General features: G+C 40.6%; 1 protein-coding gene across 1 annotated transcript in view; it reads left to right on the forward strand.

Annotated features, from left to right (window-relative positions):
• pcdh11 (protocadherin 11) overlaps positions 1-12145 on the forward strand; it is a 114064-nt gene that overhangs the window by 45621 nt on the left and 56298 nt on the right. The window contains exon 4 of the mRNA XM_040173624.2: positions 3616-3675. Coding sequence (XP_040029558.2) covers positions 3616-3675 — 60 coding nt within the window. The remainder of the gene's footprint in view (positions 1-3615; positions 3676-12145) is intronic.

Here is a 12145-nt window from a genome sequence, read left to right on the forward strand (position 1 = left end):
ATGGAAGGTGATCGTACAATGAGGCTAAAGAACATTTTTGAAGTATATTGACTAGATTTGAGCCATGTAATCGCCTGGCTTGCAGTTATAGGGTTTTCGTCTGGGCATCACTGAAAAGGCATTGCTTTGCGATACAAGTGTTGCACATATTGCGTGCCCCTTTGATCGCATGTCCAAGTCAGTTGCTAAATAATAATAATGCAGGGATTGAAACACTGCAAAATAGCCCGAGGCTCAGGAATTGCTAATGAACAGCAGCAGGGTGCAGTTGGGGGTACAATGGGGGGTTGAGCTGGCGGAAACCTTACTTCCTGTTTCAGACAAATGATCTATGGTCTCTTTCTTTCATACTCAAAGCATCTTTTTCATGGCATCAACTGGGGGTAATAACTAAATGTAATATGCACTCACCCAGCTATGAATGTATGAAAACATTTTTTGGTAAAATTATAGTAAATACAAACATCTTATTCTCCTTACACGTTTTCAACGTTCTAAACAAACTTCAACACAGACAGGTTTATCTCGCACGGCACTTGTGTTTTAGGGATATTATACTATTTTTCTCACTGCCTGTCATGAGGTCTTTTCACACTGCAGAGAACCATCAAGCAATGGGAAATCCATGGAGAGGGACAGAGACGGCAAGAAAAAGAGAATATATTTGGTGCTGTGTGCTGCAGATCAAAAACATGGCAGTCACATGATCAAAGGCATTCGATAATCCTTGAACTATATTGCTCTTTTAATCCTAGTGAGAGTACTATATTTTATTGATGGGTGGGATTGAGGGGCTGGGACAATGTCAAGGGTGGCAACAGAGTAAGAAAAGCATCAACTAGCTGGTGAAAACGCAGTTTACTAAACGTAGCTTGGCACTTTTGATGTAGCCGGGGAAGCCGACAGAATAAAGCCTCCCTGTGTGTAGAGAATGGAGGCTAAGCTGATGGAGCTAGAAACACAAATGTGCCACAAGTCCCTGTCCACTCAGCTCTGAATAGGGCTCTTGTTTTTTCAGGGGACTTGTGAGGGAAGTTGGCTTGTTGAATGTGACCAGACTACTATACTACATCTGGCACGTAGAAACAGAAAGGAAGTTATGTCGGGTGTCGTCTAATATTCTAGTTGGATAGTTCTGTTCCATGCTGCTGAATGGTTAACCTACATATGTTGATAAAGTGCATAGTGAAGACTTAGTCTTTGGGGTAGGAAGGACGCAAAAAGACAAAAAATAAACTACATCAGCGTGTATTGAAGAAATCTGACAATGAAACATCATGTTTCCGTTTCCTGAGAAAAAAAATCTTGCGTTGTATTATGGCCTCGTGCAGCCTGGGCCTTATCAAATTACAATAACCACCTCTAGTGCTCTGAAAAGACTTAAACATCAATATATGGTGTAATCCAAGGCCCTGTCAATAATGTTTGCCTATCAGATGCAAAATATTCCAGACCAAAGGTGAATTGAAAAATGTTTTTTCCCTCCATTCCCTCTTCTAATCGTGATTTATCTACTGATAACATGAGCGTCATTCCATTTGGGTTTTGTGTAAAAACATGGGCTGTGAGTTATTGCTCACAAAGCTGCATGCTTTCGCATTGATAAAAAAAAACCAAAATGATTAATAACTACTTTTTACATGTATGTGTGACCCTTGCGCTGTGTGGGAAAGGAATATGGCCTAAATAAAAATGATGTTTTTCTCTGCGCAAAGATTAAAATGAGATGGTCGTAGGGGGGGGGGGGGGGGGGGTTCTCAGTAAAAAATAAAGCACTGATTATAGCCCGGGGAGATCTTGTGATTGTGTTTGTGTCCAAGAAAGGGACACGGATTTAGATGATCTATGTTCGGCCTCGTTCTTCATTTTTTTTCTATGAACTAGTACTGAATCCAAACAGCAGCACATTGTAACGGTAAATATCTCCTTTTCCATATTATTTGTCATTTCAAATTGAGACGCTGGATGAAGATGAAACGTAAACCCTATTCTTTGCTTCAAATGTATAAAGACATCAAATCAATCCCAACATTTGGTGCTTGGGGAATTCGGCAATTTTCTTTTCCGATTTCTAACACGGATTAGATTCATTACATTCAGCACTTTAAAGCTGTAGTTAACAAGAGGCGGAGCGTCTACCAGCAGGATGTGCACAGGTAAACAGCATTTAGTGATTTAGGGAAGTGATTTGTTTGTTTCAACACCTGACATTCTAGCTTAACCACAACCCTGACCTGATGGGGGTCTTTGAGCCCAAACGCTAAAAATAAAAAAAATAAATGACTTAGACTTGTAACACTAACAATGGAATTGGAGTGGCATGGTTAACTGGAAATGTTTTGTGTATATATTTTATTAGTATTGTCAATAGGGGTACAGGGAAAAAAATATCTTCAAAGGTCTTTTGAATGTCCTCAGTATTGTATTCATTTCCATTTAAATATGCAATATAAAAGGTAGAAGTCACAATATTGGAGACTGGTTGGAATCAAGGTCATTGTGTTTTCTCTACTGTAAATCACCCTCACACATGCAACACACTCAAAAGCAAATGCTATGTATTGCTCTCATCCCCAAAGAAAATTATGTTTATTTGTCACATCAATTAAGATATCATGGTCAAATAGACTACTCAATCTGTTGGGAAAATTTTGTCTACTAATTCCATCATCCCAGCCAGGCCCATTTATTCATTTATATTTAATGATGCAGTGTTTATGCTGCAGTGAAAGCCTACTCTCCGACTTGCTCCGGCCACAGATGTGTTCTCCTTCTATGTTGCTATGAAATATAGATGTTAAGAGTCTGGAGAGTTGAGTGTGTCTTGTGTCCTGGTGATACCATAAGGCAGCCATTAATAGTGTCAGGGAGCATCAGACATACCACAGGCACATAATTGGATATGAGGGCACAACTGAAGGCACCTGCTTGGAAATGAGCAGTGCCTTCCCGGGAGGGAAGCCCTTGGTAGATTCCCAAAAAGGTTTGCAGAGCCCGTCCACATCCCTGCTGGGTTTGCCTCGATCATTTCTCTTTTCATTTCTCACCGAGGTCAGCTCAAGATGGCTTGTTGTTTTCCCCTTTCTATGAAGGCATTGTGAGTATGCAAATACTTTGAGTCTTTGCATAATCACAAGCAGCAGGGCCATCTGTTGTTGGCTTGTTGACTTACCTTGCGTCAGCTTTTTAAATTGTGTTTTCATGTATCTGAGTGATGTATTGGTGTATTAACAATGTGATTATCATTTAACCTCAAAAAATGAGCTCAGTTGTGTATGCAGAAATCTCAACATATGTTCAGTGAAATCTTCTGACAAGAAGCAGAGGGACAGAAGGAAGGAGAAAACAAACAAACAGAACAAAACACTATACCCACTAACATGGTGGACGATAAGATGATATTGTCAAGATAAAGATTTAAAATACAACTCTCAACAAAAGCTGTGGTTTTGGATTAGTGGGCTGCAAAGATTGCCAGTCGCTTAACCCCTCTAAAATATATCGCAAAATGCTAATGGTAGGACTTGGGAATAAGCTGCAACCTCTGTCACTGATGATTTACTGTGAGATGCCTCCCACAGAAAACACATCCCTGATAATGTGTTTTCCTTGTAGAACCTGAGCCCGACACCGGAGCAGTCGTTCAACTCACCGCCCCCCATTTGTCCTCATAAGGTAAGCTCCAGTTTGCTTTCAGACAAGGAACAAAAAACACAATTATTTTAAGCATTTAATGTTCCCATTAGCTACTCTAATGTGCGCCTACTCTCATCTCGTATTTGTAAATCAGCTTCATATCACGTCAAAGCTGTTCTCATGTTTTCACAAACGTGTTCTTCTGTGCACCACATTCCATTCACAAATCTATTGGCCAAAGTATGTGGAAATTAATTAGCTTTTAAGTTGTTCTAAAAATAGTGCATATTTTTTTCTGTCCCTGCATTTTATTTGGATTTTTATTTAGCCCGAGGTGCAAAGGTCAGATTTATTCAATGATAATTAGACTTGTAGATGCACAGTCAAAGTCATCACTTCCTTCCGATAGTCTCAAGTCGTTTCCACACGTTGAAATAACTTTCCCCTTCAGTTCCTGCTCCGGGTTCAGGCTCCTTGCAAATGTGATAATGCGCTATGTGGTGAAATTCACACGATTTCAGTTCACTTAGCACCAAATGTGTCAAAAATGCCTGTGCCCTTTTCTGGATGAATGGCTGGTATGGTGGCGTGTTACAAGAGTGGACCTTGGTAAAAAAAAAAGAGAGTCCAATGGAGGGAAGCTGTCTGACAGCCTGTCATCAACTGTGCAAAGTATAACACTCCTCTACATCACTAATGCACAGCTAGCTGTCTAAAATGACTTTGCTGGCATTGAAAGCTTTAGATGGTGGCAGGACAGTAAATAATAATAATATATGACGACACCCCCCCCCCCCCCCCCCCCACGCTTCCCCCTCCCCATGTCTGTCATTTGTAAATCAGATGGAGGTCTGTCAACGCTGCATGGGTTTCACATATCACCTGTACCTTCAGGTTTTGGTTGCTCTTGACGAGGAAGTTTCCGTCTGACACAGGTTTAATATCGGAGCAGTACTTTCTCTCTTTAGCTTGAGCATGTCTATCTATGTTGTTTGTGGCCGGGACAATTTCCGTCTTGTTCTCGGTTTCACTGACTCTCTTTCCATTTGCAAACAGATGATCGGCGCTGATGTAATGGGGAAACACCGTGGGTTTGCCGATCGTGTTATTCACTTTTTAGCTGTTAGCAGCGGAACATAATCTCCCTCTAGTCAGCTCACATTAGTCTCCGTGATCCGCACCAACCCAATATGTGCAGTGAATGCAATGGGCCAGCTGGGCTAATTTAGTATGTCAGTCAGCTCTGGAGGCTGCTAAAACCCGTAAATGGGTGGGTGTGATTTATATGAAAAGAATATTCTGATTATAATGGCTCTCAGAATAGAATATCCTCTGTCTTTTTACACTTCTCTTCATCTGCATTGTGTGCGTCCCTAGATAGATCGTAAAATGAAAAGAGGGCTTTTAAACTGACTACTCTGTGATTATATTAAGAGTTTGAGAGCGAGGAAAGACAGGGGAGGGAGGAGATCGGCTACCCGAGCACTAAGTATATATAATTGCTTCTTGACACATTGGCCAAATTCTGCAGTGCCAGGATCTGAGCGAAGATGATTAACGGCTGTCCGAGTGGGTGGGCATGCGGGTCTTCCAGGGCCTTTGGTTTCCATAGCGATCCAAGTCTAAAGGCCATATATTGCACACTAAAAATCCCAAAGGTCTGCACGTTGTTAAACTACAATTATAACTCACATCAAGCGCATTGTCCGTCCACAGCAAGCTATCTTATTCACCCGGCAAGCGGCTTGCTGCTTTCCCTCTCTCTCTCTCTCTCTCTTTTCCTTTATTTCCTCCTCTATTTTTCTTAAATGGTTTCGTCTAGCTGGCGAGAAGATAAAGAGTGAAAATCTTGCATTCTGTGAATAATTGATGTGCGTGCTCACCTCCGAGCATCATTACAGTACGGCAGTCAGGGTAAGAGGTGAGGGTAAGATCATATTTCCGACAGTAGGCTTCAGGCGGTAGAAAATTGTGTCAGTTTTCACAAGGTTTTCTTCTGAATCTACATTATGAATAACGGTTTCTCATTACAGCAGGAACAACAGGATAGCAAAGAATTTTGAAGACGGCTGTGCCTATGCATACCCGTTGCTGTACAGTAATATTTGTAGCACAGACGGTAAACACAAACCTCTGAAGCAAGACAATTGTTTATTTCTGTTTGTCAAAATCCGATTTGAAATATTTAATTCTGACTTGGTTTTACATTTGTGTTATAAATACCAGAATGTTACAGTTTACTTATAACCGTATACTTTTGCATTTAATTCCCAACAAATTAAAGAAAGACAACTAAACTCATTTCAGTCATAGTGGTTGGAGTTTATTAGATGCCTTTAAGACAAAAATGTTCGGCATTTGTAACCAAGATCAAAACATAAAATATGCCGCATGTATACAATAATAAAAAAATGAATCATGAAATCATTAGGAACAAGGTAAACTAACTGCAACAATACGCTATGGAACGCTTTCAATTGACCGCAGCAAAAGGTTGGCGTCCTTAACCCAGTGCCTCTGTAAAACAAACCAAAATAAAATATTTAGAAACACTGTCATCGGTAAAATATTAAAATTACAAAGTTGAGGAAGACAACAACATGTAAGGAAGGAGAATGTTAACACTTACCAACATTACTTGGAGAGACGAGGCAATGAGAAACTCCTCTGATGTTGAACTGCACTGACAGGTGTTCTGGATGAACTGAGACTACACTTCTGACCTCAAGTTCAGGAGCAGTCGGTCACGATTAACACTCAAATGACTTTTAGGCAATGAACACTTTAAATAATACAAATATTTATAATCTTTACATTCCGGCAACTGACAGCGACACGACGGCGAAGGCGGCGCATGGGATAGGGAGGGTGTGCTGTGCAGCACAAGGTTGGCGGTTCGAATCCTGGCAGCTCCCTGTGCCAAGTTGAAGTGTCCCTGAGCAAGACACCTAACCCCCAATCACTCCACATAAAATGATATCAAACCATGGGCGTTTTGTATAAAAGTGACAGCTGCATGTACAGTAATGTCCTGTAAGTCAAAGTCATCATCGTATCTCATGAGATACTATCTCATTATGATGACTTACAGGACCTGACCATACATTAACCTGCAAAAGATGTAGATGGATTGTGATTCACTGCACTTGTATGTGTAGTTCCACCACTTCATAAAATATATGTAACATGCAGTTGAATTACGGTAGTCTGCTTTTATTGTAAATTGACAACTTTAACTGTTTATTCATGACATTGGCCGTTAATTTACAAGCAAGGGATGGAACTGTATGTTACAGTTATTATGACATACTGTAAGATACCGTTAGAAATGCAACGCAAATTTACAGCAATTTGTTACAGTGCAATGTTCTGGCTGTTGTTATTGTTGTTAAGATTGTGTGTGTGTGTGGGCGCGCATGCGTAAATAGATGTTGTGTGTCCATGTGAACGGTGCAGTCTAGTAAGGTGACAGATGGAGAGGGCAAGGATCAGGCTGTGGATCAAGCACATCTGACAGTGTGGGGCCTGCACTGAACCTTGTTCCTGCCACCTCTGAAATTAAACTAAAGCCGTGCCGCTCCAAGCCATTTCATTTTACAGTTTTACTTTGCGCACAGGATGAGAGCCTCTCTTGTGAAACGTCACTTAGCAATGTGAAAGTTAAGGGGCAGGAATACCAGATGGACACACTGCCTCTTGAAGCACACTTTCTCCTGTGGGTTCTGATGAGGGTGCAAATGCACATTAATGCACGCTGATTACCACGGATAAAATGCTGAAAAGATCCTGTGGACGGCAGCATTTTAAAGGAAAGGCCAGTGAAGAAGCACATCTTAGCAATGATTAATTCTGTATAATGAAAGAAAATCCCTCTGGCCTCCAAACAAGGGGCCAGTCATGCAGCAATTAAGTTTAGTTGAAAGCATGAAGCTGCCTATGGGTTGCTAGTGAGGGATCTTCCTGAATACGTATTTCCACATGTATGTCATTGCACATGCAATAACACAGACGTGATCATTCACTCGCTCCACCCCTCTCACACAAACACACACACACACACACACACACATGCAAACTTCATAAAAGGCTAATGTGATCTCTTAAGACAAGCAGGGAAAACCCACGGCTCCATCAAAGTGCTCGGGGTGGCATTGGTGGCCATTGTCAAGCAAATAATTCTTTGAGACTGAAAGAAAAGACAATCCAAAGGTCATTTGTAACCTCTGGGACCAGTACTGTGCAGAATCTGTCACTAGGCAGGACATGTCTGTGTCAAATGGCAAAAGGTATTCGGTGCAGCCAGCCTGCCGTATAATAAAGACGTTAGGCCTATATACATACAGTATAATATATATATATATATATATATATATATATATATATATATATATATATATATATATATATATATATATATATATATATATATATATATATATATATATTATACTGTATGTGGTGTTGCTGTCACAGTTGCATTAACATGGCTCTGCCTTTTGTCTGCTTATCTGCAAAGCATCCAAAATGCCGTACTGTACACATGCACAGCTTGAGGACTGGCGCAGCTTGAAAATTGTGCACGCTTGATATTTAGATTTCTATATGTGGAAAACCGTATGAACAAATATCACTTTGACTTTGAACGTATTTGTCAACTGCTTGAAATATACTTTTGAGTGAAATATTCAAACGTTCATGTATGACGTTCATCTATCAATGTGTGTGCCTGTCTGATTTCTGAGGTGGAGGTAATCCTCAGGAGAATAACTAACAGTGACCAGCCTCCATGCTTGACACTATCTCCCTTCTCCTACAATTTCCACAACAAGGCTTAGTAGTGTCAACAATTCAGGGAAAATTGAGGAAGGAATATATATTCTGTGCCTCCCTCTCAGCTAACTTGCCATGCTAATATATCTGCATCAGACCACACCTCCATGTGGAACAAATCAATAATACTCCATTTCTAACCAGATTCATTTTTTGGAATGGTGAAATCCCATCTTCATGGACACACTAACAAATTGGATATCCTGACTGTTACATTAGAAAAAGAAACAGAAACAGATGTGATGGGTGGTTCTGTAAAATGAATATTTGTCATGCATATTGTGTTAAGAAATTGCATATCGCGCAAAATGTTGAGTGCAAATGAGCTCTTTATATTTCTCTGCCACTGTACTCTCTCTCTCTCTCTCTCTCTCTCTCTCTCTCTCTCTCTCTCTCTCTCTCTCTCTCTCCCTCTCTCGCTCTTTATTTCACAGCATTTCTCACCCCAACTTGCAGCTAAACCAATCAGGGATTTGAGGGACTCACTTCCAATCAATTACCACCTAAATCAGTGCAGAGGCCTTTGATATAGCATCATTTGTCAAATCAGTGCAGATGACTGGGGGCAGGTGCCCCTCTGCCACAGGTCACATCCAGATGGAAATCTCTGCTCGGGGTGGGCTCTCCCGATGCTCCGCAACCCATTAATGGGAAGTCATTGTGTGCTCCAGGACTGCTGTCCAGCTGCCTGGTCCCCTAGATTTGCTAAAGTATAAGCATCTTAGCCTGGCTGGATAATACTAAGTACCAGGGCCGATAATAATGATTTGGACAGTTTTTAAGGCAGACTAAATGTGACTTTTAGAGGTGTTCACGTGGACGGGAAAAAAAGTATTTTACTTAAATTTTTTCCCAAGCTGCATTTCTTGAGTGCTTCTTAATTACACTTGACCTACTACTAGAAAATAAAGCGTAGTAGTGGAGTGAGACATGCTGTAGGTGCTGCATTGCCAAGTTTGCAGTGATATGAATAAACGGACATTCATTGTATTAAAATCACCATATAGGACGGTAATGATGATAATGCAAGGAAAAATAATCAAATCCTGATGACCGATGTATTATTAATTAAATGAATGTCAATGATATTTTTAACTACCACATCACTTTAATGTGAGGGAAAAGATGCAAAAGATTCACGGAAAAATTATTTCTGAGGAAGAGTCAGACCCTTGTTCTATTGCTGCGCTTCATATGAAACAAGTAGAATAGTTAAAGGCTGTAGAACTGAAGCAGTATATGTAGACATTTTCTGATGGCATTGATTTTCGTCGGCCAGGTTGTTATTATGCAATTGGTTGCCATTAGATCATAACTGTGTAGTTAGTTTTCCATGTTTAATGACTTAAGCAAAGCCATTGAGGCTTCATTAGTTTGCACAGTGGTGCAGACCAAACTATATTGTCTAAGGAAGAAGTTCAAGCAAACAAAACTTGTGTCCTCAGGTGATCTGCCCCAAAATGTGAATACACAAAAAAATACACAAAAATGTAAAAATAAAAACCTTCAATACCTAAAAGCTTTAATTTATTGATCAAACATTAATCATAAAAGGCTGAAGATTCACAGTTATGGTGTAAGTCCTAAAGGAGCTTATTATAATGATTTTATTCATGAGCAAAGTATTATTCAATACCTTTATGTTCCAGTGATGTATCCTGGCCTCTTATTGTCCCCTCCCTACCGTTATAAATCAGTGCAGCGCTGTGGGGCGACACGGGTTTCAGCCCTCACTTATTTTTGCGAGAATTTGACAAGTTCTCAGAGTTTGAAATAATTCTTTCAGATTATCTCTTCAGATCAACGCCGCACAACTGTGTCTCTGGCAGACAGAACAAATATTGCCCAAATTAGAATTGTATAATAAATCTTGAAAACCCTCTGAGGGAGCCAATGACCACAAGCATTCTAACTGAAACTACCCCAATGGCCGGTTGATATCTGCAGACTCATTCTACCAAGCTACGTTTTAGCCGCAATCAACATAATTATCAGCAAGCTGCATATGCAGATTGTGTGGGTGTGTCGTTGGTTTGCTAATTTCGCAATTCTTTTTGATGCATTTCTAAGTAGTATTAAGCTTTCCCCCGAATATCATCACCTCTATGTTTTGTGTACCAAAAAGGTTGTTAATGTTTTTGCAAATAATTTTAATTAACTGCAAACATATGTTCCGTCAGAAAATGTCTGCTTCTCTCTGAGAGGTGTCTCCTTGTGTCGTAAACAAGTATAATGTGGATTATTGAAAAAATATACAGTGGAGATAAAAGTGAGCTTCCCCTATTTTGCACCAATTGTAACGGATGCATTAATTGTTTGTAATTCCATGGACAGGGAGAACAACAACAAGAACAAGAAAAAACAAGAAAAGGACTAATAATGGGATATTTAAGTTCGTAAATGAGTACAACCATACAAGCTCTCCACCAGAACCTGCTGCATTGCTCCGGATATTTTTCTCACCCTCTGCCTTGGCATATTTCACACTGGCATGGTCTTTGGAGATGTAAGTCATGCTGAGAGAATGTGACTCTGCATGCTAAAAAGGCATAAATACGAAAGCAAAAAAACCCATAACCAGCAGATGACCTTATTACGCTCAGTGTGTACTATGCAGTAGCAATATTGCCTTTATTTATCATTATTACCACCCGCCATTACTGTGAGTGGGAGGAATATCAATATGACAAAGACGGCCTCTGACTAAATTTGAAGGACCCCCCCCTGTCATGTGAGACACATCCCTACTGTTGTGAGTGGGCCGAGATGGCTGTGTTTTACTACTTATGGATATTCAGTGGAAGAGCACAGAGCGGGTCCTGCTGTAATAAGGCATTTACTGATTCAGAGCAGCACTGTGCACTGTTAGAACATATGTTAATGCACTTGGCTGTGGCCAGAAAAACAGCAAGAGGTTTGGGGGAAAAAGCACATGGGACTGGCCTCCTGGCGCACACATTTGCCTTCTAAAAAGATATTAATATGACTGCCGCTCAGTGGGGAAAGAGGAGCAAAAATTACCCTGGCAGCGAGGCAAGTTTGTTTTGGTGATGGTGATGGACCCCGATTGGGTGAGGCGGGCTGGAGAAGAGGGACAGCTCTGTACTCGGTGGCTTTTGAATTACATCACTGCCACACTTTTCACTGACTGCACTGCCAGAAAAACTGACATCAACATATTTGAGGAAGATATGCATGAAGCAAATGGGGATACGACTGTGAGCCTTGTCTCAGCGCTTTATCAATGTTTTACTTAGTCTGTGCCACTGGCTTTGCAAGATGGCTTGTCTGTGTTTCCCAAGCAAAGGTTGACAGTTACAGTACATACTGGGACGTAGCTGTCAGAAAAATATCTAATTCAATGTATGCTGGTCACATAAGTCACCATTAGCGAACACAGAGGGGAAAATAACGCAGTTTAACTTTTACTGTGTGCTTTGAAATGCCCAACAACTGCCAACAATATGTAGATGTGGTGAGCGGAGGCGGACAGGGATTCACAGCAACCAACTAATCACCTTGCTTTGCTCTCACATTCATATGAACTAGTGCAATGACTGTTGGGGGCCTTTCATTTCAAGGAGCGCTCATTACTCATTGACTCCAGGGATGTGAAAAAGGGTTTAGGTAGTAATGTTAGTACATTTTGCATACCAATGACACCTTTAACGGGAAATGC

The sequence above is a fragment of the Gasterosteus aculeatus genome, chromosome 4 (assembly GCF_964276395.1).
Source record: "Gasterosteus aculeatus chromosome 4, fGasAcu3.hap1.1, whole genome shotgun sequence".
Taxonomy (NCBI): Eukaryota; Metazoa; Chordata; class Actinopteri; order Perciformes; family Gasterosteidae; genus Gasterosteus; species Gasterosteus aculeatus.